This window comes from Anser anser (assembly GCF_964211835.1).
Source record: "Anser anser genome assembly, chromosome: 12".
Lineage (NCBI taxonomy): Eukaryota > Metazoa > Chordata > Aves > Anseriformes > Anatidae > Anser > Anser anser.
The window spans coordinates 16,642,382-16,662,693 of record NC_139733.1 but is presented as its reverse complement, the minus strand read 5'-3'; the positions used below and the strand labels follow the sequence as shown (position 1 = coordinate 16,662,693).

Here is a 20,312-nt window from a genome sequence, read left to right as displayed (position 1 = left end):
TAGTTTCTCCCCATAATTATAAAAATAAATAACTCGGATGTCTTAGGTTCTCTTGTCTAGAAGCAGCAGGAAGGAAATGTAGCTTCTGAAAGAAGCTGCTGCCTTTGTAAAAATAAGCTTTCTTTTAACGTTTACAAGTTATCAGCATTGCAGAGGATCCTGGCAGGGGTGAGCCGTTCTGCAGGAGATGGATGGGCGACTGCTGAACAAAGGCTTGCACAATTTGGCTGAGTTAGTTGAAAGTAGGAAAAAAAAAAAGTTGAGTGCCCAGTGAGAGCACCTCCAGGCATCGCTCTGCACATCCCAGGTGAGCACCATCGCTCATCCAAAAGGCAGATAACCTTTCTGCTGCTATCTGACATTCAGTCTCTGGCCTTTAGAATTGCTGCTCTCCTGATCTTCCCCGTGTAAATCATCACACTTCCCCTTTTTATGATATTCTAATTAAGAAAACTGTGATAACAGTAACTAATTATGTCCATAACACATTTTGAAGCGATCTCTCTGCCTGTCAACACTCAGAGCTGGAGTCTAAACTTTGGCAAGTGTCCCAGAGCCAAAAAAGGGTACGGAGCAAGATGCCAGTAACCTCCTGTCATTAATCTCGGATGAAGAAGTTCCTATGAACAACCAGAGACTTGTTTGCCGTCAGTCTCCCACATCCTTGTACAAGTTTTCTGATACAACTCCACTCTCCTAATAGCTCACTCAACCACAGTCCCTGTCGTTTTACTATCTCATTTTCCTGAGCAAACAGTGCCCTATGGAAACGAGCATAAGGATTGGGTACTGGGATGCACCACCAGCAGTATTTCATCTTTTAGGAGACACTGAACTACACCAGTCCTTTAAAACACGGCAAACAAATCAATGCAAATAAAAAGCTTCCCCAGACACACACAAAACCATCAAGTTCTGCAGCTGGAACCTCAAGGTGACAACATCTGTCATCCAGCTGGCAGGGGCTGCTAGGCGCGTCGCACCAGAGGAAGGCTCCCCAGGCTGTGTTTTCTCCCTGCGGTCAGAAGGGAGAGCTTCCAGAGCTCCAGGAGAAGCCAGGACACAGGGATTTCCATGTGTGGGAGGAATACAATTGCATTTTAGCATTGTGAGACTGCGATGCTCTGCAGCCCGTGTACCTGCTTGAAAACAAACCAACAAACCCCCTACATTTCATAAGCTCCAGTAACGCTGTAATTAGCAGACACTCTCACTTCTGCTTTGCTGGGACATCAAAGAGGTGGTGGTGAATACACCTGATGGGAGACCCCACAAGCTACCGTCAGTGCCAGCAGGCTTCCCCTGCCTCCAGTGCCTCCGTCTCCTGCAGCAGCAACACCCCCACCTGCAGCTGGAGCCCCTGCCCCGCTCCCCGTCCTGACTGGGACTTCTGCCCCTCACCACGAAGCCCTGCAGGCGTCTGCAGCCACCTGTGTTGGGGACTGCTGTATTTAAAATGCTGTAGAAACGCCTCCTGAGTTAATAACAGGTATGGGGTCCAAGTCCCCCATAACATCTTTGGTCACTGAGTTTATACCATTTTTTTTCCCCCCGGTTTAATTCCTGAGAAAATCAGCTAACACATTCCACATTGCAACATGAGGTGTGGGCTGTCTGAATGCCCCAGCCCTGGGCTGTACCCGTGAAGTCAAAGGCAACCTGTCATCCCGATGACCACGGGGTGAAACTGGCCGCGCTCTGACCATTTAGAGGCACTCTGCGCCATCTATAACGAGGTTTAATCTTTTAGCCATGTCAGACCTATGACTTACATCTTTTCACAGGACGTTGATCACGTAGATACACACGGCCTACAAAATACATGCACGGCACAAGAGGTAGCAGAAATAAATACTGCGGCACCAACATCCTGTCTTATTTCAGCCTGCCAGCTTACAAGCGACATCGAAGAGGAGAGCGACGAGCACCAACTTCGCAAGGCCTCTTTGTATAATGCAATTGTATTTGACAGTGCTGCTGGTTGGACAAACCTCAGCAGTTTTGAGCTGAACTGTTAGGCTGGGGACTTGAGCAGCTCCGCAGTCCTGCTCAGATAGCACCTGGTAGCGTGCTCGGTGCTGCGCTGAGCGTGCTGCAGTTAGAGAGGGGCTATGGGTCACGTCTTGGGGGTAAACTTCTGCCACGTCTGACACAGCGGGGTCCTTCGTGACATGTAGAAAGCAGAGTTTATTAAAAGGACTAGATAACGAGCCTATTAACGGCGTTAATTTCACTTAGGTTATCACGGTTAAAAACCGCACAGCTTTTGCCAAGCCCGCGGGTGCAGTGCAGTTCCTTAGAAGTGGCAGGGGCGAATCACGTCCAGGCAGAAGCAGCCTCTGGGGTGGTGATCAGGGCACTCGTCACATCCTTTACAGCTTGCTTTAAGGAAGAAATATAGACCCATCCTTCTGTGACACAGGATGCACACTGTGAGCTGGATTTCAGGGGTGACACTTCATCACCACTTGGCACACAGCAAGCTCTGCCCACGAGCTAACACGTTTCTGTATGAACTAGGGGCAATATCGGGATGCAGACTGACCAAAAAAAGCTTGCAAGGCAGCCATGAAAAAATAATAGCCAGCACAAAGATGACCAATCGTTTCCTTTTGATGCTGTTTTCCAGAGATTATCAGCAGATTTTTAGTTTCATTTATACCATTGCAATATATATCGGGGATACTTGCATGTCTCCTTCATGTTCACCCCAAGAACAATTTTACATGGTCAGAAGTTTTTGCTAAGAAACCTTTTCTGGGGATTTTAACCATACAATGGGATGCAACTCAGCATCTGTTCCCTTGGCAAACTACAAGCTCACATTTGTTTGGGGATATCAGCAGCTTTATTCATTATTAAGGATGATTCGGATGCCAAGGAAAGATTGGCATGTCTGAGAGATGCTCACAAATTGTCCATGAGTTTTAACACATGCCTCCCTATTTAAAGTTTACACCAGAAATATGGCATCGACCATCCTCTTGTCCTTAAAAATATTTCTAATTCATCAGCGGATGGTTTAGATCAAAACCAGAAAGCAGGAACAATTCCAGTGAACTGTCTGTGAGCAGTCCCTTGTCTGGAGGATACCCATCCATAAGTGATGAGCTGTTGATCACACTTTTTAAAAAAAGAAAAAATACAAAAGTGCCTTGCAAATGACTACTTATTGAGAAAGAGATCTAATTTGCAGCTTATCACCTGGCTGTGTCAGCTCCCATCAATAGCTGCCACCGCGTTACTGATGGATGGCACTTCTCCTCTAGCCCGTGGTGCTGCTGTCGTGATCCTGGGGGAAACCTGGTCAAAAAATGATGCTGCCGCTATCCAGAGCATTAGAGTTCTTTGCGCAGAGGAGCACAGCCAGCACTGCTGAGCCCTGCAGGCTCCAGTGGCCCCATTTCAGCCCGGATACGTCCAACTGGCCCAACGAGCAAGGCAAATGGCCACGGTGGCAAGGCAGGGGCAGCGAGCCCAGCTCCCTCTGCTGTGTTACAGAGGGAAGAACCGAGGGCTGGGCAGGTTGCTCGCGGGGACAGCCCTGGCCACACACCACTTTGGCTCTTATATACAGGAATCGAGAGAGAAAGAGTGAAAGCATTAAAGCAGCAGCTCTTCCCAAGACAAACAGCTGAGCTCTGCAAGAGGCAGAACATATTCAGAGAAGGCACCAAGAGACCCTCCCTGAGAAAAGCATGGGGCTGACCCCTTCCACACAAGGTCCCAGGAGGTCCCATCAGCTATAACCTCACACCGAGAATCTCTTTTGAGACACAATTTTATGCACCTTTTTCAGCCATATGTTTGAATATTTTCCTGCATATAGAAATCTGCTTCACTATCCTTTTAGGATAAGCTCTTTAACTGATGACCTCCACCCATATCGCCTATCTTCTGGCTGCAGCATTAAGACATGAACAGACTCAAAGTCAGCACGAGAGCACAGCTGCATATCCTCAAGCACAAGCCATAAGCTTGCATTTGTAACTTTAAACGCTTGCATGCATGCACAGCTAGCTCTGATTTACTGGGACTGCAGCCCCGGCTCAACAAATCCAGCCAGCTTGCATCAGCCGTGCTTTAACGTGCTCAGCTGCGTGCTGCAGCAGCAGATCGAGATGTCCCTGCCTCTGACAGAGGGAGGAAGAAACCCCACAAACCCCACAAAGCCAACCTTGGATGTGAGTTAGAGCATGCTAAGTTAATTCACTTCAACCGCAGGGAGGGCAAGGGCCGGCCTCTCTCCCAGCACAAGCGTGTCCAAGCATCTCATCTAAAGTTAAAGGCCTTGCTATAATTTTTAGTAGGTATCTTGAAAGGAGTTGTGTGAAGATGCAATATTGCAAAGTCTAGGTTATTAGTATTTACCTTTCAGAAAGCTTTTTCAGAAGCTGTTTACACAGATGGGAAGGAGAAAAAAAAAGTCATACACAGGGTAGGTGCAGAATCTGTTGTGTATGAGACTCAGATCTACACAGTGATTTGTCTGGGTAAAGGTTATTTAATTTAGTGAGATATGTTGTGCTCAAGTGTTTCAATTAGAAACCTGCTCTGAGCTGAGGATCTTTGATTACACAAAGAGGAGAGCAGTAATCACTTGGAGTGCTGCACACAAGGGGTGAGCAGCCACACAGAATCGCTAATTTGTGACTTCTTTATGCACTGCAAAACCACACACCTTAATGCTCTAGATAGGCCGCTTTACGCCACGTGACTAAATGCTCCGTGTATGAGCAGACAGCCATTCTCAGCCAGGTCATTTATCTTTCAAAACAGCAACCCAGCAATCTCGCCCTCTCTGGCTGGAGCTGCTCTCTCTAGGCACAGGCGTCCCAAGGTGGCTCCATTTCAACCTGCATCATATGAGAACATGCTGTGGGCAAGTTCAAGCAGACAGTGACACTGTAAGTTTGCCTCTCAACATGCAAACCATGACAATTGTTGTGCACTGTGAAAGTACCAACACGTCGCCATGCACAGCGGCCACAGGAGAGCTGCTTCTGGAAACACAGTGAGCCTCCTGTAGCCCAGAATCAGACCTCTATTTCTACAGGTAAAGTGTGGGAAGCTTAAGCTGCTCAAGGACTGATAACACACTAGAAAAAGTCAAACAGAAGAAGTATATACATGCATAACTATAGTTGGAGCAACATTTCTCTATATCCACCTCTCTATATCACCTCTGTCTGACACAGATGCTGTGGTGGTGTCAGAAGTGGTCTCAGCCTTTTTTTGCCACACTTCACACAAAGTACACTGCAATGGCCATATTGTACTGAGCTGCAGACACACAGCATCGCCCCGTGATATCCTCAGGCATGAAAGAGCCCGGCGTTGAGCCGGGGACCCAGCTGTACCCGTGGGTAGGACGCACGCCCGCCCTCAGCACCTGGGAGCAGAGCCCCACAGCCTGCTCCTGTCGCACAGACAACTGCTCGCAGTCCTATCACAGGGGGAGAAGAGAACTGAAAAGCCACAAACGCCTTCTTCAGAGGCGAGCCCAGACACTGCTGTTCTCTTTATGGCAGTTTTTAAGTGGTATCAGCATGCACCATGCTCAGCGGTGCAGCTGAAGTCTGTTGTGTCTGGGATCAGCAGACAGAGCTTTGCCTGCTGTCTTCACTGCTACATTAGCATGTCTTACATGAATTCATCAAATTAAGAGCCCTGCAGTAAAGCAGAGGAAAAAAAATTATTGGAAAAGAGCTTAAGTATTCCACGCAGCTTTGCTTTGGCTACTTTGGCCAGCAGAGCAGCAGGCACACGAGGGAATGGATGGGCCGAGGTCTGGGCAGGAGGGCTCCCCGAGCACCACGGCACAGGCAGCCAGGAGCTGGGCTCCGACGTGCATGGAAGCTTGGAGGTGGGGTGGTGCACGTGCTGTGGGATGCTTGTCCCAACCAGTGGGCACTGGGGAGGGTTTGCAGCCTGCACCGTGAACACAGGCAAGCACCTACCAGCAGAGCACTGGGAGCTGGGAGGTGGCTGGGCTAACAGCGCAGCACCAGGACCAGCAGCCTCTGTTCTTCTAAATAACATAAAACCCGTAAGTCTTTGGTCCTGTATTGCTAGGCAGGTTCCCCAGTCCCAGACCATACCTCCCCAAGGAGCCATTAGCTAATGAGTAATTGAGAGACCTGATTTCAGAGCAGCATCCCAGAGCTCACTTGTGTGCGCATCACGTGGAAGGCAGGGCTTGGCTCCCACCACACACACCTGTGAACGGGGATCTCTTGAGAGTGAGCTGATGGCTTCTGTGGTAATTACCTTCAGGGAGATGCAGTTACAATGCAGCAGCGTATTACAGAAAAAAGAGCAAAGCAGCAAGTCTCTGTTATCAGCAGGGCCCCCTTTCTCTTTATTCTCCCTATAAATTAACGGACTCTAAGGCGGAGGAGTTTCTGAACGAACAACACATCAGAAAACATCCTTCATTAAATATTTGATGTCTTTTGGATTCTAACTAGCAGGGAAGGAGAGAAGACGACATTAAGTTAGGAAAACGGATGGGCTTGTATTCTTACACTCTTATCACAAAGAAACTAGTCCTCAGCTCACAAACAAACAAAGAAAAATACATTTCAGAGACGCTAGCCACAACTGCCGCTGATGGATGTCCCTGTTCTCACTGAGATCAACACCATAGGCATGAGGAATGACTAGCTCAATACTGGATTTCAAGAGAGCTCTGGGACAGGAGCCAGGGTGTGGAGACCTGTTGGCCTCAGCACCTGGCAGACCGGGGGGAGCTGCGTCACGCAGAGCAGCAGCAGGAAGGGACCAGCAGCAGAGGTTACCCCATAGGGGGTAACCCCCCCCAGACCCCACACTGGGCAGCAGAGACCTGCCTCCTCCAGCAGGCATCCGATATCTCAGGACATCAGGGCATCGCCCCTGCCATACCACAGGCCTCCAACATCCAGCCCAGCCCAACCTCACAGCTATACCCTGCGAACACACCGAGCTTTCCTCCTAACCCAGCCCTGCTGCAGGGGCAGCTCCTGCCGTGCTCTGGGGGTACAAAGAGCCTGCAGCTCCCCTGTGCTCCCAAGGGCTATAATAAATACTGGAGAAGAATTAAGCATTGCTGCTTCATTTGATATGCTTACCCGCTCTTTCCCTCACGTATACTTGAGCACTCTCAGCATTGCTTCTCCTCGGGGTGCATTCAGCAGAAGGCTTTAGGTGCTCATTAATTAATGCCTAATTTGTGTGGGCCTCTGCTTACAATTCTTATGCAAATTGCTCTCAAATTGCGTTCTGTTTTCAGCTGAGCTGAATCCGAGCACTAAAATACCAGAAGAGGAAAGACAAATTGGGGAATAAATGTGCAGGTAATAAAGCTTCTCTATTTCTCAGAGGCTTTGCAGTACCCTTGGGTCATGTGTAGTACAAGCATAAATTTAGAGAAAAGATAAAGAACATTGTAAAGGCTGAGTCTCAAAAAAATGCAAGTTAAGAGCTGCTGATGGGAAGAAACTGCTGCTAAACACTCATTGATGTGTCGGCTATTAATGTGATGTTTTTACATAAACTGATCTTCCTCCAGGAATATGATAGATTTTTACCCAAGTAGAAAAGAGGAGCTTCTCCATATCATTTAATCACTGTGTGTGTTGCCCAGCATTAATACAGGATTTGACAAAGCCACCTTTAATACGATCTCTTTAATTTGTGGTCTTTATTACAGCTTGTTGTAGCTGCCTAATTAAAGTTTGTCAAGGAAGTAATCAGCCTTATTTCCGTAGTGAGAGCAGTTTAATAAGAAGGTAATTTTGCAATTTGTTTTCTTTAATTGATTAGACAAAACCCTATAAAAATCCTCATAGTCAGGCACAAACCCAAGGAAATGGTGACACCAACTGCAGTGTGTGAGGAAAGGGGATGTTTCACCTCTGGTGGTCTGTCCCTGACATGGTTTTCATACATGTCAAGCACAGGGGTATTTGCAGCTCTCAAGAAGCAAACTCTCTCATCTAAAGCCTAACCTGCGTGTCTCTGTAAGTGCACGTGGTTTCCAAACAAACCCCAAAAGAGCATCAGGTGGAGGCTGGACCCAAGCACAGAACAACTAGCTCAAGAATAATCCACCAGCAGATGCGGGAAATGGGTCAGCTTTGGGCACAGACTTCCCCCAACAGCCCCAGCGTCAAAATAAACCACGCTTGTACTCCTGGAAAAAGGAACCAGAGAAACGACTGGAGGGCTCTGGGACGCTGCTGGAGGAGAATGAAAGGGCTCGGGGCTGGGCTGTAGATCTTTTTACTTGTCCCCACTGAAGGAATATTTGGTTCATCTCCAGTAGTACCCAGCTTTGTTTTTCAAACTCAAGCAGAGGGCTAGTGTACATCGATATATCCAGACAAAAAGTTACGCTGACTTTAGCTGCTTTTCAAAGAGCTCATAGTTCGTTTTGTAACACTGACTAACACTTACTGAGCCTTGCAGCAATCTTATGCAGTAAGGCAAGACTTTTGCTAAGGATCGTTTACCGTGACACTTGTTCTCTTTTGCCCCGGTGACAGCAGGGTGCCCAGAGGCTGCTTAGTTTTGGTGGGTCGCGAGGGTGGGGAAGCTCCTGAGATGTCATTTATTGATCATTCAGGACAAACACAGGTTTGGTTTTGCCCACTGATGAACTTCTGCATTTATTCAGCTGCTATTTTTACTGGAGGGTTGGAAACTATCCCACCCAAGGAGCTGCTTTCCTCCGATGAGAGGTCCTGGCCTCATTGATTTCAGCAGCAGCTTCACGGGAGCGTGCGCTGTGCCTTGCGTAGCTCTGGCCATCAAAATCCAGCAAATGGCAACTCAGAAAGCCAGCTCAAGGCTGAAGGGGAAAGAAAGGAAGAAGGACGAACGAGGCACCGCTCCAGCTGTGCACAACCGGCCTCTGCTACAGGCACCCAACTCTGGACTTGGTTCAGTTTGGGGGAGCACGGTTTCACCCCCTCGGTATGCCTGGGAGGCTGGGGCTGCCTCTTGTTACGGCTACACATAACATAAACTCACTCCTACAATAATAATGAATAAAAGATAAGTCCCGTGGCTTTGAATCTATCTAAGTCTAATGGCTGATTTGTGCAGCTGGGGATTGGAGAGAGAGCCCGATATATCTGGCTGCTGAACATCATTTGCTGTTTACCTTTGCTGGAGGAGGACTCGGGACCAGGGCTATAAACACTCGGAGGGTGAGGGAGCAGCAGGTGAGCGAGGAGAGGAGAGGAGACGTAGCTCCGCTGGAAACCTTGTAAAGCACTGGCTGCAGTAAAAGTCAGTGCAGGAATTAAAAGCTGTCAGTTCAGCAAGCCATAAAAAACCACACCATTTCTTCTTTATCTAGCTTCCCTGACTGAGCCTGAAACAAAGAGCTTTTCTTTTTTCCAGGAGGCGTTTCAGAGTGCTCCTTTGTGGCTCACAAACCATAGCACTTCGGAAGGAACATAATTCTGAGACAAAGCTTTTCATCCGCTCTGAAGCGAGCTCCCGAGGGTATGCACCACGTAGCATCTCTCTGAGTCAGGGCAGCACTCCTGAAGAGGAGATAACTGCTGTCTTGGTAGGCCGACATGCAAACCTGTGCCCCCTCCGCGGTGACCTGCAGAAATCACGGCAGGAGTGCACGTGGCAGGCAGCTGCCAAGGGGCTTTTGTGGGCATGCAGCTAGACCAAGGTGGGAGCGTGCAACCCAGACAAGCTTTATTTTACATAAAAAAGTAACACAACACTTTGAGGGGAGAAGAGACAGAGCAACACGTCCCTCAGCAGGCAAGGTTTCAGGCCTCAGACAGAAGGCCTTACTGAAGGTGCAATAACAGCAAGCCCCTCAGGGAACATATTTCTCTTTCCTAAAAGTTTTATGCAGTTTTGCAGGCACAGTGTTTGCAGCCTCAGGGTCCTGGCAGAAAGTTCTCCATGCAAAGCTCTGCTGTGCTTCACCCCCCGAAAGTCAGCGGGCTGGGGTGTGAGAGCTCCCCTGAAACCTGGGAGAGCGCCTCGGTGGTTCGGCTAAAGCAGAGTTTCAAAACCTTCCAAGTCCAGCAGGCTCTACTAAAGCCAGATATGAAGTAAGTCTCATGGGGAGAAGCAGTAGCTCTGGGCGTGCTAATTAGAGTACGAGAATGAAGCTGCCTCTCTGAGACAATAGTTGGAAACAGAAGCTGAAGATCTGAGGCTGAAGCTTTCAGCCCAGCTCTCCTGACCCCCATGGCTCCTCTGGCAGTCATTTGAAAGCTCACAGACCTGCAGAGATGACTCAGGCTTCTCCAAACAGAACTTAAGACATAGATCTGAAGTCTGCAGAGCCTACCTGAACAGTACAGCTGCAAAAATCCCAGTCCAGGCCCACAGAGGTCAGGTTTTGACTAGCTGCTCTTCACGCTGCCTTCACTTCCAGGAGTGGGATCGGATATTGATACGATGCTCACACTTGCAGAAGGGTCTGTAGTTTTCATCAATTTAGCTGCCAGCTCGACTCCTGAGCACTCGCGTGGGCTCTGCTATGAGAAATCGATGATGAACTCCCATCGCTTCCAATAGGAGCGAGCTAGGAACAAAATAAAGCACAACAGTAGCCTTTTAAGGAAGCTTTTAGCCAGCTCCCCGAGGATGAAGCCAGACATGCTGTCTACGCCAGATCAGCTTCAAAGCCGTCAGCTGAGAGTGCTCGGGGCAGCCACAAATAGCCTGAGCTGATAAAAGAGCACCTTCCACAGCCGAGCTGCAAACTTCTGCCTACTCCTACCTGTAAGAAGATGCTGGGGCTCTTCCGAGTGCACCCCCCTGCTTTTGAGCATCAGGCAGGACTGTCAAGGGCAGGTACCCAAGGACTGGCACACAGTTCCAGTTCTGCTTCATGCACCGAGCACTCACTGGTTTCTCTGCACCTCTGGTTCTTTCCCCACCGTTCCAATATCTATGCTGTTGAGGAATTACTTCTTACTCTGGATTTTTGCTGTGCTGCGCACAATAGGCTTTTGATGGAAGCCAGGCACCCTGGATGCTAGTGCACAACAGGGACTGCATTAGAATACGAAGGGTTTGCACATGGTGAGGCGACTGAGTGAACTGATCTGACAAAAGGCTCTTAAGTCATTAATTCAAGTCACGCAAGATTAAGAAATGTTTCAGCAATAACAGAAACTGTGTTAGGACCTTAGCGATTTCAAAGAACACTTCCTTAATTGGCTTCACAATATTGTTCCTTTTGCCTTTTTGTTGTAACAGAGGGATATTAATAAATTCATGTTTTCAAAGTCATCAGCGGCTCTCAAACAAGTTTTTCAGGGCTATGCCACGATTTCTTTACTTTGGTAATGGGAAAAGCCTTCTAGGGACTCTTGCATTCAATCTGCCTTTCTACCCTGGAGAAGGAGCATCTGCTTTTTCCATAAGCTTTCACAGAAAAAGCAAGGGGCTGGGGGAAGAGGTTGGGCTCACATTAACTGTACAAAGCTGCGATGCCCACATGGATGAAGCTACCAGAATTAGGCCTCGCTTTGATCTGTGAATATTTACCCTCCAGGTCAGGCCAGGCCCTTGCCCTGGGACCAGCCCCACCACCCGAGCAGCCCTTTCCCTGCTGAGCTCCATCCCCAAACCCATTCACATTGCTTCTTTCAGCTCCATTACAAGCTGCAGAAAGACACAGACCTGTCCTCTCTAAACAGCTGGCTGCCGTCCTCCTGCCACAGCTTGACCAAAATCCAATGCAAAGCATCCTCTTCGTTTCTGGAAGCACTAAGAACCTTTTCATGCCAAGGAGTTAAATCTGGTTACACAGCTGACGTTAATTTCCCTCTTTTAGCACCAAAGGTTTTCATCCCATCCTGTTTTATATATATTTTTATGTACCAAAGCTAGATCACTGTCACCTTTTCAAGCAAGGGAGAGGAGAAAAGGAAAGGGGTTGCACTGTTTTGCTGGTTCGCCCAGAGGCCTGCTAAATTCTTACCGAGGATGCTCTGTTACTGGCGTGCGAGAACGCTTTTTGTGCCCCGGAGGACTATTACGGAGGGCTAAATGCTGGCTGTGAGGCAGGACCTTACAGGAAGGAATCAAAGCAAGCATGAGAACGATGAGCATTTAGCACCAAGGCCCTGGCCCTAACCGCGCAAGGTGGTAGATACCACCCGGTTCCAACACCTGCACTTCATCAGCTGCCCTTTTCCCACTCCCCTAGTCCTGACCATCCCTGAGCTTATCTGCTCTCTCTCCTCTTCACATTTTCAGGAAATAACAGGCCCAGCTGACTGACACGTTGATTTAAGTCACCCCTCTGGTCACACGAGCACACCTCTGCCAAAAGACGCATTGCAAAGGCTGGACTTGGAAATTCCTTCCGCAGTGATCGCTCATTGAACAGGCCAGCTGGAGGAGGAAATAAAAATAAATAAATAAAGCTCCATCCAGAAGGCTCAGCCTTAAGGCGAAAAGCACGTGGATTAACTCAATTCTCACTGAAGGCTGCAGCAGATTGCCCCACGGGTGGCAGTGGCAAACCCCACCACGGGTGCTGCTCCACGGACCTCCCTGGGGGCTGCAGGGCAAGAGTCGACCCCGGGCTCAGCCCCTGGCACAGACACGAAGCCCTCGGCCCTATTTCACAGCCGTTCCTGCCAGGACACTGCCCACAGACACTTTCCCTGCACAGAAGCGAGGTCAGGCGGGTTTGGACAAGACTTTATTCCATTTGAAAGGGAACAGCAGAGGGGATTCAGGCACTCGGTGTTATCTCTGTGCGTGTTTCACTCCCACTTTCCTTGTAAAGTGCAAAGCTATTTCTTCCTTTAAAGCACCGGTCATTTGGTGGTTTTCATGTTTTTGATCTCCTGCAGCAGGTCAGACATTAGAGTGAGACTGACCAGCAAGATCATGAAATCTTCAAAGTCAATTTTGTTCTCTGTCTCCTCATCCAGGGCAGAAATTACTTCCTGGTATTTTGGTTTGTTTTCCTGGCCCTATGGAGAATTTTAAATGGAGGAAAAAAAAATAATTAAGCATTAAGTTCCTTTTTTATTGTATCATCTGTAAAGAAAAAAAAAAAAAGCATCATTTTTCGTTTCCTATATTTCTATTCAGGATTTTATGTTCGCATGCATATTAGTTTTTCTAAAGTTATCCCAAAAAACTCAAACAGAAATATTATTGTAATCGGACAGGAAAACAACCAGTCCCCAAAGTTTCCTGGATGCAGAATACATCTTTGAGAAGATACCTAACCACAACTGAAAATCTGGCAGTGATGAGTGCAGCTGGTAATTGCAGCCTTTCTACCACTTGACAAAACTCCTGTTCTTTTTGGTTTAGAAAGAGAGAAAAAAAAATGCAAGAAGTTTGCAGCCACCAGTACTTCTGTAGCTGGTTTTCCACCACAGCTGGCTGCTGGTTTTACTGGGGGGTAGGCGATGGATGGCGAGGTGCACATGGCTCTGTAGCACGGGGTCAGCGCTCTGGCAAACTCCCAAATCCCTAATTAAATGCAATGGGTTTCTTACCCCATAAACACACAAATACCTGTCATTATATGAGTTTTTTTTTTGTTTTTGTTCATTTGTTTGTTTGCAATTGCCCTACTTTATCAGCAACAATATAAGCAGGCACGTCAAGAGTGATTTATTGCTGATTCTCCTCCTTTAGCCCCACACCAGACTCAGGCTCAGCACAAAGCAACTAATACAAAGGCGTTTTTCCCAAGCCACCAGCTCCTCACCTAGGATCACCCCGTGGATGGATGCGCACACAGCCCGAGATGCCCACTCGCCCAAACTCTCACCTGTATGAAACTCAAAAACTGGGTCTGCAGCAGGTTTTTGGTTTCAGCTTTGCTGAGTTTGCCCTCAGGGTCAGCAGCGTTGTTATACACCAGCGCAGCAGTAGCAACAGCTTTTTCAAGGTCTGAGCCTTTTTCTAGAGCTAGGGGGAAAAATGTTGCCAGCCTATCAGGAGCAGCAGCGTTTGAGGTATAATTGAAAGGAATGTGTCAGAAACATCCTGAGTGGGTGGAAATCAGCGTAGTTCCATTAAAGTTAATAAGCCTGAAACTGTTTGCACCCACAGAGGACCTGGCCTAGATTTTATTTGGAGTGGGCCAGCAACACACCTCCTGTCCCCTGGAAACACACCCGAAGGCAGGTTTCACGTGGCCGGGGTGGGCACCAGCAGGGACGTAGGGTTGTGGGTGAGACCTGCCCGGCTGCCCCCTCCTGGGGACCTGCTGTGCCATGGGGACAGGCCACTCCAGACACCTCTTGGGTGCGTGGGGACCCCCTGGGCCCTCTAGCAGGGGAAATGCGGCCCAACATACGTGCCCATGTCTGAGTATCAGCGACAGAGCTGCATGCTAGTGTTGCCATGTATTCAGGATTCTGGCTAAAACATTTGGCTGGGTTTATCCCCTCACTCCTAAACCACTTCCTAAAGACCATATATTCCCAGCCTGCAGTTCCCAGCAGGTACCAGAGGTGGTTTGGGCTGTGATTTTAAGGGAAAGGCAAGCAGAAGAGGAGACATGGATGAACGCTGGGGCATCCAGGGGCAGTGAAGGGTCCCCTTACCTTTTATTGATGCCAGCTGCTTGGCTATAGGTATGCTGGTAGGGAGAGAGAAAGGACACACAGTTATCACCTGGTAGATGGAGCATGCATATGGTTTCTCCATAATAAGCTTTCTCCCTTTCATTTTATGTAATCCCCCAGAAACCCGGGGCTTCCCAAAGGAGACTGTCTTTCCTTCGCAGCAGGAAGATCAACATCCCTCACAAGCGGCGCACAGCATCACACAGCTCCCAGTTCTTAACCTAAGCAAGTAGCCTGGAGTTTTTATTAAAGATGATAATTAAATAACTTGATCACTGGAGAGAGGCACTGCAGCCTGTGGTAGGTCTCTTCCTGGAGCTCTTTCATGTTCTGAAGAAGTTTCTCGGTTTTGAGCCCGTCCCCAGGGAAGCACAGAGGGCTTTGCCATTCCCTGCCCAGGGGTCCTCCCGCTTGGGAGCAGACACCGATAATAAATTTAACATTTTTGCAGGTAAATAGATCCAGATAAAGCCTTTCACGAACAAATCACCAGAGATGCAAAGAGCAGAGCAGTCACTTACCGCTTGGGCATCCCCGCTGCGGCTGGAGGGCTCTTCTGGGGGGCAGCAGGACTGACGGAGTAGTGCTTTGTGCTGGGGACGCTGGCCTTGCAGCCACACATCGTGAGGGCAGGCTGTTTGTGATCTCTAAGCAACTGGAGTAACAGCAAACAGGTGGATTCAGGCTCTGCCCCGTGCAAGCAGCCTGCCTGCAGCCGTGCCCCATCAATAATGTAAGTGCTACCTGCTGGTCACGGGACCAGCAAATACGTGGGTCTCAACGGCCTCTGTGACGTTGGCAAGTGGAGTGGCTCTGTATTTTCTGGGAGAATTCAACAGAAACAAACCAGACTCAGATGGAGCCTGAATCTGTGGGGATGTAAAACTGCACCAGGACTAACTCAGCCACCAAAGCAGTACCCATTATCATTTCAATCAGAAGCCTTCCTGGTGTTGGGCTAATGTAACTTGCCCTGTGCTACGGAGAGAGCTGCTCCTGTAGACAGTCAGAAACCAGGTGTCTCCCAAATCCTGACCCAGCATCATCCTAGGAGAGCACACTCCTGCTACGACATTCGCTCCCCCAGCGCAGCACAAAGCGCTCTGCTCCTGCCCCAGCTACTAGCACAGCAGCACCCAGCACCACGCCTTGGCTTCGGTTTTTCCCCGAGCAGACACCGCCTGCCTCCAAAAGCAGCACCGAGCCATCTGGCAGAGCAGTCGCGCAGCGGAGGAACTGGAAGGGCTCTGATGAACTTTGTTATTTATTGGCATGGATATGGCTCTCAGGAAACCCACAGCTTGTCACACCACCCATCTCTGGGCACGTTCTTGCCGAGCATCCTTTGCCTAGAGGTGTCCGGACAGGGTGACGGTGACCTAAGGGGCCGAGCAGCTATTTTCATCCTGGGGGGTCTGTTAAAAGGCACTGACTTCAGCTACCTCATCCAGCACATCCTTCCTGGGGAAAAGATACAACGCGGTGTCAAAACTTCCCAGAATGAGACTTTATGTAACAGGACACGCAAAGGAGACTGCAACAGATGGCCTAGAGAATTAAAATGTTTTCCTCGTTTAGTAGAAGCTAAATTACTGAAGGCTAATGAATAAGGATGTTCACCACCTTACTGTTCCTGGATTTTAATTATCTTAAAAAGCATGGGAAAAGAGAACCTTTAATTTTCCATCTAAGAGTGTCATTACTCAAACAATTCAGAGCCTTTTTCTGAGAGGTTTAAGCTGTCTTAGATCTCTAGTGCGTTCTTTAGGACTGGCTCATGAATAAAACAGAGCCTATAATTGCAATGACGCAGCCAAAACACATATAATCAATGCTCATTATCCCATCAATTAACACACTAAAATTAAACAAGAATTCAGGCTTAGTAATCTGCCATAAGCTCTTAAAAAAAAAAAGTCTTGATATCACGTTGAAGTGATAATTCCCTTTTACATCTGTTGAACCATACAAGAAGGCATGAAAAGCCTTACATCCTGGTTAATCCACAGAACGGGGGTGTTTGGTCTCAGCATCCGAGGTAAAAAGGAGAGCGAGGAACAGCCCCCGTCGCGTGTTTATCAGCTACAGGCAGTGCTGGGAGCTGCCGAGCAGAGCCAGCTCCCTGGGTTTTGGGCTCTTTCCATCGCAGATCAGATTTCAGCTCAATTTTATTTTTTTTTAAATTTAGCTGACTTTTGGGAGCCTGTTCTCCAGAGCAGGTGATTTCCTTTGCTGGGGCATTAGCAAGCCCAGGCAAGCCTGGGAAACTTTCTCTCTCTAGGACGTATTAATTAGTGTACACAGGAGTGTTAGTGCATTACAGACACAGGGTAGCACAAGGATAACCCTTGCTTTTGCAAGCGTTGATCAGCTTTGAAGACAGCAAGATTTTGGCTGTATGTGTTGATGCAGTATTCTGGTCAGCAAGGTGCGAGGGAGCGGGGCCATCTGTTCTGTATCTATTTTGATCCACTCTATTTATGTTTGAGATATCCAGGTGCTTCTATCAGGCAATTTTTAGCACATTTCACACGTTAACAATATTGTCTGCATAAAACATGCAACCTGATGCTTACGACTACACAATCTTTACATGCAGTTCAGTTCGGATTTTGCAAGCGCTGCAAAAAGCCTCTGCCTCCCCTTCCTTTTTGGTGCTTTCCCAGAGTTTTCCCATCCCTTCTAAGAACTTCCTGCCATTCAGGACGACTTATGTTGCAACACACTTGTGTGCATGGTGTCCTGGCTCCCTTAGCGATGCCCCTACAACAGCAGCCAGAGGCAGGTGTGAGCTTGCCCGTGCTGGGGCAGGGACGGTGGCACAAGGGAGTGCCTAAAGCTGCAGATGCTCTCGTGCCATTTTCCAGCCAGCCTTCATTTCTGCAGCAAACTCCCAGGAGCCGCAGAAAAAGGGTTCCTAACTTGCACCCAGGGAGCTAACAGCCTGATTTCTTTGTGACCAGAACGTGGTCGTTTTGATCTTGCCTGACGTGAATTTTTTCCCCCAAAGGGTGAGGACTGGGAAGCCCCCACGCGATGCTCCCAGGTCTCACTGTGCAGGCTGAGCTCCGTGGGCTCAACCCCAGCACCGTGGTGGCTGTGGGACCACGGCAGCCTGCTGTCCCCCAGCACTGCAGCCTGCTTTGGGGACATTTCCGTGGAGCCTGCACCTAGAGACAGGGACACTTCGTCTCTAGAGGGAAACAAAAAAGGGAGCTCAACAGCAGGAGGGTAAAGCTGACACCAGCCTCCTGATTGCCTTTATTGAGCTCACACGCTGCTAAGCATCCAGAAGAAAACAAAACGCAAGCCTGCGCAAAACCTGAACCTAGGAGTGACCAAGGAGAGGTCCCCACCCGGGAGGCACGGACACCTCAGCCCACCTCCCCGCCCCGTGCAGGAGATGGCTGCGTGTGGCGCTCAGCCTGGGGTCACGAACAAATAAAATGTTAATGAGTCCCACTGCTGAGGCAGAGCAGGTAAAATGCCATTTAAGAAAAGCTATTAGAAACAGGCTGTCTGCAGGGAAACATCGTTTGTCATCGCACGCCCAGGCACTTCTCAGACGTGGCACATAGCACAGGCCAAAATCTGCTCGTGCTTCCCGTGGGGCTGCCGGGGAGCTCAGCGGCCGCAGGGGTCCCTGGCACGCAGGCACCCAGCTCCCTCGCTGCCTTTGAAGATCTATCATAGAAAAGATATAAGGCACGGTCCCAACAGTTCTGGTATGGCATTCGTTTTCAGTGTGAAGTCTGAAAATATTATTACCAAATAATCTTCCCTCTGAGACACATTTGGCTAAAGGAAGATTAGACTTTAAAAAGGCAGCTATGCTCATTAAAAATGGAAAATCTTATTAAAGAAAGACACAACAATAAAAATGTTAGAAAAGAAACTGGTTGCTAAATGCAACAAAAGGGATGCCCCCCTGCTCGACTACTAAAATTTTATAGAAAAATGCTAACAAAATCCAAATCTTCACACTAAGGACATATGCGCTGATGGACGATGGGACAACCTGTGCCAGATATTAATATTGAAACACAGATTGTTGCTGCTCTTAGAAAATTCCAGGAGGAGAAGCTCTTGGGTTTAGTAGCAAGAGGGAATAGAAAGTAATCCTGGAAAAGAATAGCTGAGTCAAGGAGAGCATAAAGTAAGTAGCCCATCCATCCACATACATGCAGATTTTGACCTGCAAAAAGGGAGCAAACCAGGCAGCAGAGGCAGCTGGTACCCAAAGCCATGCTCCCTGCCCTCTCCAGCCCCTCTCCTCATCCCATGGAGGGGATGAGGCTGCAGCTCTGCAACATCCTTCCCTCTCCAGTCGAGGGCAATGGGGAAATCCCCAAACAACACGTGAGCATACCTCTTGCTTGGCTGGGAGGCGCACGGAGAGAAAGTCCTGCGCTCCCACCTCCCTGTCGTGCTCACAGAGGTACCTGCCTCTCCTCCTCAGCGCTACACTTGGTAATGCAAATATGCTCCCATCCAGGGTAACTGAGAAATGGGCTATAAAGAGAAACACATGGGAAAACAGGAGGGACAGCACAGAAGCTCAGCTAACATTTTTTTCTCCCATGCTGACCTAGTTATTTAACTAACTGGCAGAGATACTCACTAATGATGGAGAAGAAAAGCAATCGGTCTGCCAGCAGCAGTTTCACAGAGGATGCTAGAGTTTACTTAGCTATTTGTCTTAAAACCAGGATACATCAAATAAAGTCTTTGCTGTCTTGCTGCTTGACATTCTGCTGTACAGTCACTATTCCCTGTTCAAATAAACTTCCAATTCCTCAGCGATTGCCAAAGGATGTGATAAGACTTGAATCCAGATGAACACAGAGGAAGCATTCAGAAACATTTTCTTATGTAACACAGACAAGTACATGTATCATTTTTGTTTTCACTTGTGCTACTGCCAGAGTATATTAATCTGAGGAGCTGTAGATGAAGAGATTTTCCATCCCTTCTAATTCACAGTGAAGACTAGTCCCTGAAGGATGTGTCGGACAACCACCAGCTCATCTGTTCTGCGTGGCAGAAAGGCAATAGCGTACCTGTGGCCAACCAGTAAAGCAAAGGACAAGTCCTTCATGAAAACATGTGCCTTTTTTGCTGCTTTTGTCAACTATAGCACTAGCTCTGCCCTTCACGAGACAATCTTTGCAAAGATTTAGATTAGGGGTTACACAATTAATACCCAAAACAAGTCTACGTCTCACTTCCACCAGGAACAAACCTCAGCAAAACTCGAGTTTCTGACACTCAGCATAGAAACGTTTGGAAATGGGACCCTAATCACCTAGGTGGAAAAGTTGATGAAGAAAAATTTGGATCACACAAAAAGCGTACTCCTCTACCTCTAAGAGAGAGGCCTTGAGTACACAATTTACGATAGTCCCAATCAACTAATACAAAGTGGATTTAAAAAATAATAAAAAATTATGAGGGAAAGTAGGATGAGATGTGAAGAGCCCATTCCCATCCCTCCCCACTAGCACAGATTGCAATTTCTTTTTGCTTGCCTATATTTAACTTTTTTCCAAACTTAAAAATGAAGGAACAAAAGAACAGAAAGCCAAAATAAAATTTTTCAGACCCAGAAAATTGAATTTTGATCCCATTTGGAATACAAGGACATTTAGTTATTCAAGTTTGTCTGTTCTTCAGGTTGAGAAATGGCTTTTCCAGCAATCCACAGAACTGGTGTAGTTAGCACAGCACAGGGCT

General features: G+C 48.1%; 1 protein-coding gene across 8 annotated transcripts; it reads right to left on the bottom strand.

Annotated features, from left to right (window-relative positions):
* Positions 1-9,301: 9,301 nt before the first annotated feature.
* SNTN (sentan, cilia apical structure protein) lies at positions 9,302-15,657 on the bottom strand. 8 transcript variants are annotated; one of them, XR_014571473.1, is made up of 5 exons: positions 15,101-15,657; positions 14,559-14,593; positions 13,778-13,917; positions 10,748-12,962; positions 9,302-10,549 (listed from the first exon to the last, which is right to left on the bottom strand). XR_014571473.1 is itself a non-coding variant. In XM_083795492.1 (4 exons), the coding sequence occupies exons 1-4, from the start codon at positions 15,199-15,201 to the stop codon at positions 12,804-12,806; spliced, it is 435 nt and encodes a 144-aa protein (XP_083651618.1). In that variant the 5' UTR covers positions 15,202-15,657; the 3' UTR covers positions 9,302-12,803. The 8 variants fall into 8 exon arrangements, 1 of the variants encoding a protein (XP_083651618.1); XR_014571474.1 differs by having other exon boundaries at positions 9,302-11,005; positions 11,656-12,962; XR_014571475.1 differs by having other exon boundaries at positions 11,656-12,962.
* Positions 15,658-20,312: the final 4,655 nt, after the last annotated feature.

Coding starts and splice junctions, on each gene's coding strand:
- SNTN (XM_083795492.1), bottom strand. CDS start 15,201: ATGTGTGGCTGCAAGGCCAGCGTCCCCAGCACAAAGCACTACTCCGTC. Junction 13,918..14,558: donor GCAGCTGGCATCAATAAAAG/GTAAGGGGACCC, acceptor TTTTCCCCCTAG/CTCTAGAAAAAGGCTCAGAC. Junction 12,963..13,777: donor AGTTTTTGAGTTTCATACAG/GTGAGAGTTTGG, acceptor AATTCTCCATAG/GGCCAGGAAAACAAACCAAA.